At 45.6% G+C, this 13468-nt stretch overlaps 1 protein-coding gene across 17 annotated transcripts in view; it reads left to right on the top strand.

Moving 5' to 3' along the window:
- Positions 1–13468, top strand: part of TPM1 (tropomyosin 1) — a 60454-nt gene that overhangs the window by 19919 nt on the left and 27067 nt on the right. For 11 of the 17 annotated variants that reach the window (XM_029575452.1, XM_029575462.1, XM_029575449.1 and 8 more), the window contains 4 exons: positions 299–432; positions 4713–4830; positions 12102–12172; positions 12987–13062. In XM_029575452.1, the coding sequence (XP_029431312.1) occupies positions 299–432; positions 4713–4830; positions 12102–12172; positions 12987–13062 (399 nt within the window). Of the gene's footprint in view, positions 1–298; positions 433–4712; positions 4831–12101; positions 12173–12444; positions 12521–12986; positions 13063–13468 lie in introns of all 17 variants that reach the window. The other 6 variants (XM_029575456.1, XM_029575461.1, XM_029575455.1 and 3 more) reach the window with 1 other exon arrangement.

Genomic DNA, 13468 nt, shown 5'->3' with positions numbered 1-13468 from the left:
GATAAATATTGGATTGCACTAGATTACTGTCATTGGACATGTGTAAGCTTACAATGAGTTGCCCAGTTCAAGGCTTGCATAAGGTACCCTATGTTGCAGCTCACTTATTGCTGGACTGGGCCTGTGTGAAACTCTTAGAGGAAAATGTCTAGCAACTCTCTCTCATCAAGGTCATAGAAAAATAAGAAAGCGTAATCTTTGAACCATGCACTGTCCACATCCTTCTCACTACCTTCTTGCACATTCCTGACTGCATAAGTGTGTTGCACCATTCATTTTGTTTTCTCTCTTCACTTAGGCTGAAGCTGATGTAGCTTCCTTGAACAGACGTATCCAACTGGTTGAGGAGGAGTTGGATCGTGCTCAGGAGCGTTTGTCTACTGCCCTTCAGAAGTTGGAGGAGGCTGAGAAGGCTGCAGATGAGAGTGAGAGGTGAAGAGTTTCAAACTTAAGTTTCTGCTAAAAAAAAATAAATAAATAAAAAAAAAAATCATTCCAACATAAAACTAATGCATCCTTAGACATCCAATAACTTTTTCCCCTTCTGCGACAAGAGCATTGTACCAAAGCAGGTGCAGTTATATTACATAGCACTTATGGCTGCTATTTTCATCATCGCTGGTCCTTGAATGCTGTGGTGAAAGTGAAAATGCATGATTGTGCTTAATGTGTGCATTCACTCAAACTACAGCATACACAATCCTCATACACTCACATCATGCTAAAAAAAATATATAGGCAAAACAACATTGCATAAGTATCATGGATAAAATCAACACAATGATTTTCCTAAATACCGTAATATTCATTGATCATTAATGTATTCAGATCAATTTAATGATATACAAAATCTTCACTGTCAAGTAGTCCGATATCGGCACGGTTTGTGTGAGGTTTTCTCTGAGGACTTCCCTCTTAAATCTCTTCAACATTAATCTGTCTGTCGTAAACTCTTCTCGCTTGAAAAACGTTGTTTATGCTCTTCCTGACAAAGAATTCTTCATTTCACCCCATGAAATGAAGAATTCCCCTGATGAAGCCCATACAATAAGGGCTTCATCAGGGGAAACGTATTAAAATAAGCATACTTGTGACAAATACTGAAAAATATATCAAAATCATAATTTTGCCATACAGTCCTTAGTTAAATGTGTTCCAAAACTGCGACTTGAAATATGTTTCTGCCGTGAACTTGCAGCTGAATCCAGCGACAAAACGTAACACATTGAGTTGTGGACGTGAGCGCTTTCATTTCCGATTTTGGAGTCTATGGTTTCATCACTAGATTCGGGTGCAAGTTCCCGGTAGAAGCATATTAAAGTTGCATTTTTTGGAACATGTTTGACTAAGGACTGTATGGTGAAGTTATGATTTTGATATATTTTTCAGCGTTTGTCACAAGTATGCTTATTTTAATAAGTTCCCCTGATGACGCCATTATTGCATGGGGTGAAATGAATTCTTTCGGCCTGATTTTTAAAAGGGCCATGCGCATAAATACCTGTTACACACTGAAGTGTCGGTCCCTGCAAAAGGGCCGGACTGGAGGATGTGGTCAGGGGCAGGGGGCCAGGACAGCACCATTTTGTGCTGTCCTGATACTTCATGATCCGAGTTAGTTGTGTGAGTTAAGTCGCAAAAGAAAAAAAAAAGGGGATAGCTAGGATAGATGTAGGGGTTGGGGTGGAGAAGGGAAGAGTAGGAATAGGAAAGTTCCCTCCCAGTCCGCAGACTGGGAGGGAACAGGGGACCAACATGATCAGTTGGTCCCCTTCAGTGACAAAATTGTAAACTTAAGAACCAAACTTCCAAACACCACCAAACAAGAAATTAAAATGCAAAAAAGAGACGTTAACCAGTGGTCTTTATTTATCGAGATATCAGAGCTGGAAGTAGAATCCATGCTAAAAAACCTAAACCTGGCCCCACACAATATCGACAATACCTACACTTGACATAAAACAGCCAACACAGTCTCCCCAACATTAGCTAAGATCATAAACCTATCCCTAGATGAAGGAACAATGCCAGATATACTAAAAGGAGCAATTATAAAACTAATCATAAAGAAAAAAAACATTGACCCCCCCCCCCCCCCCCCCCGATCCTGAGTAACTACCACCCAGTCTCAAATCTTCCCTTAATAGCCAAATTAATAGAAAAAACTGTACAGAAACAGCTAGCGGAACACCTAGATAATAATGACATACTGTATCCGGCACAACATGTATTTCGCAACCACTACAGCACGGAGACACTACTTCTCTCACTAACAGATAACATTCTAAGAGGTTTTGATGGTGGTAAACATTACATTCTAATAATGCTAGATTTATCATCAGTCTTTGACACAGTAAACCATAAAATACAACTAAAAAGACTAGAAGAAATTGGATTACACAGCAAAACAATAAACTGGTTCAATTCATATCTAAACAATAGGTTCTTTCAAGTTCAGATAAACAAAGTATTATCAGAAAAAGTCAATCTCGAAACAGGAGTACCGCAGGGATCAGCCCTATCTACAACCCTCTTTAACATATACATGTTGCCCTTATGCCATCTGCTAGCAGGAATCATACATTACATTTATGCAGATGATATTCAACTAATTCTTCCAATCGATGACACAATAGAGAAAACATTAAACCTAGCTAACATGTACCTAGACATTTATTAAACAACTGCTAAACCGAATGGAACTGGTGATTAACATTGAAAAAAACCAGCATTTCTACACTTAGGGGCGGATTTTCAGAGCCCTGCTCGCGTAAATCCGCCCAAAACCGGGCGGATTTACGCGAGCAGGGCCCTGCGCGCCGGTGAGCCTATTTTACATAGGCTCACCGGCGCGCGCAGAACCCCGGGACTCGCGTAAGTCCCGGGGTTTTCGGAGTGGGCGTGTCGGGAGGCGTGTCGGGGGCGGGGCCGGAGCGCGTGGCGTTGCGGGGGCGTGTCGGCAGCGTTTTGGGGGCGGGTACGGGGGCGTGGCTACAGCCCGGGGGCGTGGCCGCGCCCTCCGTACCCGCCCCCAGGTCGCGGCCCGGCGCGCAGGAGGCCCGCTGGCGCGCGGGGATTTACGCCTCCCCCGACAAAGGTAGGATGGGGGTTTAGACAGGGCCGGGCGGGTGGGTTAGGTAGGGGAAGGGAGGGGAAGGTGAGGGGAGGGCAAAGGAAAGTTCCCTTCTAGGCCGCTCCGATTTCGGAGCGGCCTAGGAGGGAACGGGGGTAGGCAGCGCGGCTCGGCGCGCGCAGGCTATACGAAATCGATAGCCTTGCGCGCGCCGATCCAGGATTTTAGCTGATACGCGCGACTAAAATCCAGCGTACTTTTGTTTGCGCCTGGAGCGCAAACAAAAGTAGGCTGTTCGCGCTCGTCTGAAAATCTACCCTTTAGAATGGAAAAATATCGAAATCATTCAAACTCCAATAATACTCAAAAACAACTAGAAAATTGAACTAGCTGAAAAGTACGGAACCTTGGAATAATAATGGACCCAGAAATCAACTAAAACAGCACATATATCACTGAAAATAAAAGAAGGCTATGCAAAACTCATGATCCTCAGAAGGCTAAAACCACTACTAACACCAGATCATTTCAGAACTGAACTTCAGGCACTAGTCTTTTCCAGCACTGACTACTGCAATGCACTTTTACTAGGACTCCCGAATACAACATTAAGACCACTTCAAATACTACAAAACACAGCAGCCAGAATACTAACTGGAAAAAGAAAGAGGGACCATATAACTGAAACTAGTGGAATTACATTGGCTACCCATAGAACACAGAATAAAATACAAAGCCTTATGTACCATACATGATGAAAAAGCGGACTGGCTAAACACAGCGTTACGAGTACATGTCCCACACAGAAACCTTCGATCAGCAAACGGAGCTCTCTTAACCATTCCTTCAGTAAAGACAGCGAGACTAACCCAAGTGAGAGAGAGGACTTTATCTTTAGCAGGCCCTTCACTATGGAACACACTGCCCCTAGAGATCAGAATACAAAGAGATCTCAAAACCTTAAAAAAAAAAGTTTAAAAACATGGCTTTTTAAACGAGCATTTTCTAAAGAGACCGAAGAATAGAAAATATACAGGAATAGGCAGAAGAGCGCCAGCACACAGCACTATTCTCAAAATGTGCATGAAATTACTAACAACTCTATTTCACAACTAACGCAGTAGTAAAACACAGAGACTGTGAATTTTACCTGTGATTAGTACCTTACAGGAACACATGGTCAGGACCTACATCACTAAACAATCGATTGTCTTTTATGATATATTGTAACAGAATCTATTTGGCACCTGTTAGAATGTTCTAGTGTACGTATTCACCTAATTTAATTTATGTGCCTACATGTAAACCGTTGCGATGGTATATAACTTAGCGATGGCATAGAAAAGATTTTAAATAAATGTTGCCACGCATAGGTTATAAAATTCCATGTTAGCTTCCTTGTTAAAGGTTTTTTTTTTTATTTTATTTTATGTAGTTTCCATAAATAGAATTTAAACTGGTAAAAATACATACTCTCTAACAACTCTGAATTCATATCTAAAGTTAAGCAGCATAATGTGCTTTCTCTGAAATGCCCACTTGATTTAAGTGGTGAGAGCCCAGTGAAAACAGGATTATGAAAGCAAAAGCTGCAAATTCAGAAATCTTAGTTTTGGTTTTTTTTCTCTTCTCTCTTCAGAGGAATGAAGGTAATTGAAAACAGAGCCTTGAAGGATGAAGAGAAAATGGAGATCCAGGAGATCCAGCTTAAAGAGGCCAAGCACATTGCTGAAGAGGCTGACCGCAAGTATGAAGAGGTGAGTGCTGGAAGCTCCAGCAGAACTGTCCTCCTGGGCTATTGGCTTCTATTGCATCTCTTAACAAGTAAACTAGGTTGGTAAGATCAGTTACTTGTACTTTGCTGCTTTGAGGTTTATTTGAATTTCTGGAATTCTCCACTTCTTGGGCATGCAGCTCCTTGCTCCAGCTCCCCATACTATCCCACTGATGGATAGATCAAAAGTGTAGATACCGTAGACCTTCATTCTCAGCCTCTACTGTCCTCCTTCCATCTTCTCTGCATAAGCCCATGTCTCATATTCTCCAAAGATGCTGTGTTGGTATATTGCTAGGCAGGTAGAAATTGGCTTCCTGTGAAGCTTTCTTCACTTTCCTTAGCAATCACTGGAATCTTCTTTTTTTTTTTTTTTATTCCTGTAACAGGGCATTTGACTTGCAGTGCGATGCTGAGAATTATGCTCCTGCAGTTGACATTTAGTTCCTGAGCTGTATTTTCAACTGTTAAAACTTCCCCTTGTTTTTTTTGGGCCAGTAATTTCCTACTGCTCCCTTTTTTTTTTTTTTTTTTTTTTTTTTTAAGGCTTCCAGCTCAATCAGAACCTGCATCAGCTAGGGCTATAGTACAATGAGCATTCATTCATTATCTGATGTTTTTTTCCCCTCTATTTTATTCTTTAATTTTTCTCCATCTATAACCTAGTGATTTAGTCTTGATGGGAAGGGTTGCAGACCTAAGCTCCTTTCAGAGTCTCTGCATGCTTCCTGAATTTTACTCTTGGGTATTACTGTTTGATTCCTGGGCTTCTCTTGCACAGGGACTATGAACATTGCAGAATTCCCACGCCCTGTTGAGCCAATGAGCAGAAAATCAGGTTTGGAAATTGCCGCAGGCCATCGAGCTGTCCCCCGAGTCCCAGACTGGGTGGCAAGTGTGCCTAGTGTGGCAATGGGTCACATGGCTTCTATAGCTAGACTTGTATCTGTAACTGTTTTAACCTACTGCTAAGAAAAGAGAGAGCTTTGTGTGAGACCCTGCTGGAATCCAGACATGCAGTGTTGACGCTTAATACCACATTGCTCTCAAGTATAGTTTATACTTGCAGAATGTATGGACTTCTGCAGAAGATGCCATCTGTATTGCCCCTTCATTGTAAGGCAGAAATCGGGGATGTTTTGGAACAAATCTTTTCATTCTTTCCTGGACAACTCTGGTTCCCTGTACGTACCCGGATCAGTCCAGACTGCTGGGTTTTGCCCCCCCCCCCCCCCCTCCCCCTAGCAGATAGAGACAGAGATGTTTTGAAAACAAAGCTCCGCCTTATATAGGAGAGTGCCACCTACAGATCGCCATTATTTCTCTGTCTCTAGCGGATGGTGGAGGTGCAAAGCCTACAGTCTGGTCAGAGTCTTTATTTTGGGTTTGATTGATTTTAGTTAGAGTTTTTCTATGACCTTCCTAATTTTCAGGGTTTGTCTCTTTAAATTTCTTTAAAAAAAAAAAAGTAGAAGTACTAGCTTTGCTTATGGTCCGCCTCCCAGAGGGTTGTTAGGCTCTGAGAGGGCCGTCCCCTGCTGGTCTGAGGCAGCTGCCGACAGTTAGGGTTTGAGGACCCTAACTGTTTAATAGAGGCAGCGTGGGTGCAATACTGGGGAGCCCGGCTCACTCCACCCTAAGGATCAGCACCCTGGACCACGGTAGGCTGTTTTTACTTAAAAAAAAAAACAAAACAAAAAACAACTGTTTTGAGGTAATTTTCCTTGCTTTCATTTTCGATCGGGCAGGCTCTCCCTCCCTTCCTCTCATCGCGGGGGAGGGGGGGTTTCGCCGCATTTTTGGTCTCGGGGGGGGGGGGGGGTCATTTTCAACTTTTTTTCAGCTGCTTTTGCTTCCCTCTGACTTCCCATATGCTGCGGCTGGCCGCGTGCGGCTCTCCCACCAAAACTTATGTTAACAATGTTTGTCTGGGGGAGAGGGTTCCTCCGGTGCAGGAATGGCTACAAATATTGCTAAAAGCAGGCCCCCGCGGGTTCCTTCGCCTGCAGCAGGGGAGCCTCAATTACCTCAGGATCCTTTTCCTTTAAACATGGGTACAGAAGCCATTTTGCACTCGTTCCGTGCTGCTGTGCCTACCATGGGGGAGGGGTCTTTTCCTCCTCAATTGTCTCCTCAGCTGCGGCCCCCTGAAAATAGAGACTCACAATAGCCTGTCTCCCCGGGCCCGGAGGACAGTCCTGAGGGGACTTCTGACACCTCCTCTGAGTCCTCCTTCATTGTTTTCCTACATAAAGCCTTCAAGGCTAGGAAGGCAGGCAAGCTGATTGCGGGAGGAAAATTAGATTCCCATAAATCCCGGGCGGCTAAACGCGCTAAGGTAGATAAGGGGGCAGAGCCTATTATGCCTAAGCGTCCCCTCCGCACTGGGGTTCCACAGGGGAATACAGACTCCTCTGATCTGGATTCAGATCCTGGGGGATCCGGATTGTCAACCCCAGATTCCGCAGGGTGCGGATGACCCAGAGCCAGATCCACCATGGCGGACAGGGGCTCTCAGGCGGCTGAGGGCGATGATCCTAAGGTGGTTCGCCTTTTTCGTAACAACGAGTTGGTACCTCTTATTCCTGCTATCCTCTCTGAGCTGGGCATTGACAGCCCTCCCGAGGAGTCCAAGCTCGGGAAGATGGACCCTGTCTTGTTGGTCCTGAGAGGTCCTGCTACTGCTTTTCCCTTTCATTTTTCAGCAACGGATTTGTTGTTTCGGGAATGGGATACCCCGGATCTCGGATTAAGGTCAGTAAAGCCATGGATAAGCTGTACCCTCTGCCAGAGGACGCCTTAGAGCTGCTGAGAGTCCCAAAAGTGGACTCTGCAGTGTCCGCTGTCACAAAGAAAACCACGGTTCCTGTCACAGGAACAACTGCGCTCAAGGATCTGCAGGATAGGAAGTTAGAGGTGCAGCTCAAACGGATTTTTCAGGTCTCAGCCATGGGAGTCCGGGCGGCTATTTGTAGTAATTTTGCTATGCAAGCCGTGCTTCGCTGGGTGCAGAAATTACAGGCCAATGTAGATTTCTCGGCCGAGGAAGCGGCTCAGGCAGACCGTTTGGAATCCTCGGTGGCTTATTGTGCTGATGCCTTTCATGACCTCTGGACGTCCCCCAGGTCCATGGTGTCGGCGGTTGCGGCTCGCCGGCTCTTGTGGTTGCGCAACTGGTCGGCGGATGTGTCTTCTAAGGCTCAACTGGGGTCCTTGCCTTTTAAGGGTAAGTTACCTTTTGGTAAGATCTTGGACAACATGATTCAGTCGCTGGGAGAGAATAAGACAGACCTCGCTCACGCAGTTCCTTCTCTTCTCGAGCCAAATTTAGAGGGAATCGGAGATATCGCCCTCCTAAGCCGCCCGCTTCGTTCTTTCGTTCGGCTCCAGCGAAGCAGCAAACCCATACCCAGTCCTTTAGGAGTCGAAGATTTGGCAGACGTGGGGCGGTTCTCCCTTCCTCAGGAGCAAAATCCTCCCAATGAAGGAGTGCTGGTCCGCTCTTCGACCCCTGGAAGTAGGGGGCAGGCTGATCCTATTCTTCGAGGAGCGGACTAAGGTGACCACGGATCAGTGGGTTCTGTCTGTAATAAATCAAGGCTACGCTTTAGATTTTGCACAGCTCCCCAGAGATCAGTTTCTCATCTCTCCCTGTGGGTATTCCACAAAAAGAGCAGCGGTTTGGGGCACATTGCAGCAGCTGCTACAATTAAGGGCAATAGTTCCTGTTCCTCCAGAGGAGCAAGGAAGGGGTCGGTACTCAATATACTTCGTAGTACCGAAGAAGGAAGGATCATTCCGTCCCATCCTAGACCCCAAGGAGGTGAACAAGTGTCTAAAGATCTCTCGATTCCGCATGGAAACTCTCCGGTCGGTCATTACCTCGGTGAGGCATGGAGAATTCCTAGCTTCACTAGATCTCACGGAGGCTTACTTCCACATAGGGATACGTCAGGATCACTAAAGATTTCTGTGTTCTGGGGCACCACTTTCAGTTTCGAGCTCTACCCTTCGGCCTGGCGACTGCACCACGGACTTTCACCAAAGTATTGGTGGTGGTGGCAGCTCACCTCTGGAGGAAAGTTCTCCTAGTGCAGCCCTACTTGGACGACTGGCTGATTCGAGCAAAGTCGGCAGCCTTAGCCACAGATGCCATTCACAGAGTTCTACAGTTTCTACAGTCACTGGGCTGGATGGTCAATCTATCCAAGAGCAAGCTCGTTCCATCTGTCCTTGAGGTATTTGGGAGCGCTCCTCGATACCCAGAGGGGCCGCGTTTTTTTCACCATGGATCGCATCCTCAAATTACAAGCTCATGTGCGGAGTCATCTGCTCCAGACTTCTCCCAGGGTTCAAGAATATCTACAGGCTCTTGGGTCCATGGCGTCGACCTTAGAGCTGGTGCCATGGGCATTTGCTCATATGCGGCCCTTGCAGTATGCGTTATTGTCCCGTTGGAACCCAGTATCCGAACAGTTTTTTTCTTCCATTGCCTCTTACGCCAGTGGCGAGAAACAGCCTAGCGTGGTGGCTGGAGATGGACAATCTATCCAGGGGAGTTCCCCTGGAGATTCCTGAATGGACAGTGGTCACCACGGATGCCAGTCTCTCCAGCTGGGGAGCGGTGTGCCAGAGGAAGTCTGTGCAGGGCTTATGGTCCCCCAAGGAGTCTCTGTGGTCGATCAATCGGTTGGAGACCGGGCAGTGAGGTTAGCGTTACAAGCCTTTGCTCCTCTCCTACAGGGGAGAGCAGTCCGAGTGTTATCGGACAATGCGACCATGGTGGCTTATATCAACCATCAGGGTGGGACCAGGAGTCATCCTGTGGCGGAGAAAGCGGCTCAGTTGTTCACCTGGGCAGAACATCACTTGCTCTGCATCGCGGCATCTCATATTGCCGGCGTGGACAACATACAAGCGGATTTCTTCAGTCGACACCATCTCGATCCCGGAGAATGGGAATTGTCGGAGGACGTGTTTCAGCACATATGCCTTGCGTGGGGAACGCCCAGCATGGATCTCATGGTGACGTTTTGGAACGCCAAAGCCCCACGGTTCTACTTCCGCCTTCAGGAGCGGAAGGGGTAGATGGTCTGGCTCTACCCTGGCCCATAGACGTTCTTCTGTACGTGTTTCCACCCTAGCCATTAATCAGCAGAGTGCTCAATCAGAGCATCATGCAGTGCCAGTGATTTTGGTGGCTCTGGAATAGACAAGACGTCTTTGGTTCGCAGAACTCCTCAATCTCGCTTCGGTGGGTCCCATTCGGTTTCCAGGAATCCCGGATTTGCTTCACCAAGGACCCATTTGTTTGGAAGAAGCTGATCACTTCTGTCTTGCGGCATGGCTTTTGAGCGGCGCCGCTTAAGTGACAAGGGTTATACTCCTGCGGTAGTAGCTACTCTTCTCCGTTCACGCAAAACTTCCACTAATCTTGTGTACATTCAGGTTTGGAAGGTTTTTGAGGCCTGGTGTCTTGATCATAACGTTTCACCGAGCCGGGCTTCTGTATCTGATATTTTGTGTTTTCTGCAAAAGGGGGCTGTCCATGAGCTTATCATGTAGCTCCTTATGTGTACAGGTAGCAGCCCTTGGTTGTTTGCGTGGCACACTGCAGGATAGAACTTTGGCGGCGCATCCTGACGTGGCGCGATTTCGAGCAGCTAAGCATTTACGTCCGTCGCTTCGCCAGCCTTGTTCTTCTTGGAGTCTGAATTTGGTACTTACAGTTCTGTGTGAGGCGCCTTTTGAGCCTTTAAGGAGGACAACTCTGAAGGATCTTACATTGAAGGTGATTTTTCTCGTCACTATCACTTCAGCTCGGCGGGTGTCAGAACTCAAAGCTCTTTCTTGCAGGGAACCTTTCTTGCAGATCTCCGATTCGGGAGTTTCCATCCGAACGGTTCCTTCCTTTACGCCGAAGGTGGTATCTTCTTTTCATGTCATGCCTTTGGACCGTTCGGATCCTCTGTCCCGTGATTTGCAGAAGCTGGATGTTCGTAGAGCACTTCTACGCTACTTGGAAGTCACCAATGATTTTCACATGTCGGACCATCTCTTTGTGCTCTGGAATGGTCCCCGACGGGGTCACATGGCTTCAAAAACTACTATTGCTCGTTGGATGAAAGAGGCTATCAGCTCCGCTTACTTGCTAAAGGGCCGCGTTCTTCCAGTAGGCCTCCAGGCTCATTCTACTCGGTCGCAAGCAGCATCCTGGGCGGAGTCTCATTTCGTGTCTTCACAGGAGATCTGTCGGGCGGCGACGTGGAAGTCACTGCATACTTTCACACGGCATTACTGATTGGATGTGCAGGCTACTAATTTGGATGGATTCGGAGAAGGTGTGCTACGAGCGGGCCTTTCTGGATCCCACCCCAGATAGGTATAGCTCTGGTACATCCCAGCAGTCTGGACTGATCCGGGCACGTACAGGGAAAGGAAAATTTAGTTTCTTACCTGATAACTTTCATTCCTGTAGTACCACGGATCAGTCCAGAGCCCCGCCCTGTTAGAGTGGTTCAAGTTGGGGAGAGTCCGCTCGCTTTCCCATTAATTTTCTGCAGATTTTGAATTTTGGCCTGTTCCTTTTTGCCTGTGTGGTTCGATAGGTTCCGATCTTACTGGGGTTAAGTGACCCGGTGGTAACGTTTTCCTTTTCTTGTTCAGGAGTTAGTGTATATAGTTATGGTATCTTATGAGAGCCATCTTGCTTTGTCATTACGAAATACTGGCGGACTGTAGGTGGCACTCTCCTATGTAAGGCGGAGCTTTGTTTTAAAAACATCTCTGTCTCTATCTGCTAGAGGGGGGCAAAACCCAGCAGTCTGGACTGATCCGTGGTACTACAGGAACGAAAATTATCAGGTAAGAAACTAATTTTTCTTTATGCACACATCGGTGCATTACCCACTTTTTTTTTTTTTTGCTCCTGCTTGTGTCACAATGTGAATCTTTAAAACCCCCATTTACTAAGTAAGGTAAGAAGGAGCTGAATATCATTCTGGGACTGTGCGGATGTTGTGTGGAGTTTTAACCCCCATGTGTGTTAAGGTTATGGGGTTAGCCACTTGCTGGATACTTATTAGTAAATATTTTAAAGTGAGGTGGGTTTTTTTTTTTTTTTAGAAGCAACATTCACATAAAGGAGCCCCATGGTAACCAAACACATACTTCTCTCTTGAGAACCTTGCAGTCTGGGGGGTGATTAATGGCTTTCATCCCTACAGCTTGAGTTCTGGTTTATGCTTTATGTAGGTTGCTCGTAAATTGGTCATCATTGAAAGTGATCTGGAGCGTGCTGAAGAACGCGCTGAGCTCTCAGAAAGGTAAGAATTTCCATCGTGTTCCTGGCTCCCTTTTGCAATGCTTACATTGTGTGGTACAGAAAAATCTTTTTTTAAGCATGGAATGGGTTTTGGTTTTGTTTTTCTTATTGTTTTTCCCCAGCACCAAGCTACACTTTGCATGTGTTTTGTTTTTGTTTTTTGTTTTTTTTTTATATTCATATATTAAAAGTAAATGTTCTTTTCACTGCATGCTTTATCTCACACACTGAATTTGTGAATGGCTTTGTGCGTTTTCATGTGTTCACTAACAGCCAAGCTCGACAGCTGGATGAACAGTTAAGAATAATGGATCAAACTTTGAAAACGTTAGTGGCCGCGGAGGATAAGGTACTCCTACTAATATACACTGTCCTTCGGTTAACTGCAGCCCTGCTTCCTTCCTACACAACAAAAGATATACAAATCTTTCTGCTTTCATGGTTTTGTTCCTTCAGGAAGAATGGATGCATGATGCTGCCCTTTGTTGCTTGTGACTTTGTTTGATCTGTACAGTGAATCTCTTGTGCAACCAAAAAGGAGCTTAACAATCACGCTGAAAAACCAAGTGGGGGATAAGCTTTGTACCCACATTTCTTAGTGCTTAAACATATATTTTCTTTGTGATTGATTCAGCTGCTTTCGGGCATGCCCTTTTTTTTTTTTTTTTTTTTTCCCCCCTGTAATTCATTTTTCCCCTGTCTTTTTTTTTTTTTTTTTTCCCCCTCCCTCTCCCTCCCATCAATTTTCTTGGCTTCATTGATCTTCTGCCTTCCTTTTTCTACGTCTGTTCCGAAACAAACACACACAAAAACAGCAAATGTGCTGAACTTGAAGAAGAGTTGAAAACTGTGACCAACAACCTGAAGTCCCTGGAGGCTCAGGCTGACAAGGTAGGCTAGAAGCACATGTGAAAAGAAATGACAGATTTTTGGATTTGGGGGATCATCTGACAGACTTAACGCCACGGGTGTTACATGATCTATGTTTGTTTGTATAGCAAACTTTAAATAAATAAGCTTGCCATAATTCCAATTTTTTTTTACTTAATAGAAACTTAATTTGTTCTGAGCGTTCAGTACAAATGTATACCTCCTTTACAAAAAATATCTTCATGCTTATTGTGTGTGAAAGTATTGGCAAGGCTCAGTCACTACCCAGTTGGGATTGTCTCTTGACCTCCTTAACTCTCTTCCTTAGCCTTTCTGTGGTGACTGCCTATTCCTAGCCCTTGTCTCATCTTTCCGTCTTCCTGGTAGCTGTGACCACTTGTTTGGCCTGATGGAGCTGAAATCTCAG

This window comes from Rhinatrema bivittatum, chromosome 13, assembly GCF_901001135.1.
Source record: "Rhinatrema bivittatum chromosome 13, aRhiBiv1.1, whole genome shotgun sequence".
Lineage (NCBI taxonomy): Eukaryota > Metazoa > Chordata > Amphibia > Gymnophiona > Rhinatrematidae > Rhinatrema > Rhinatrema bivittatum.
This window is presented reverse-complemented; position numbering and strand designations above follow the sequence as displayed.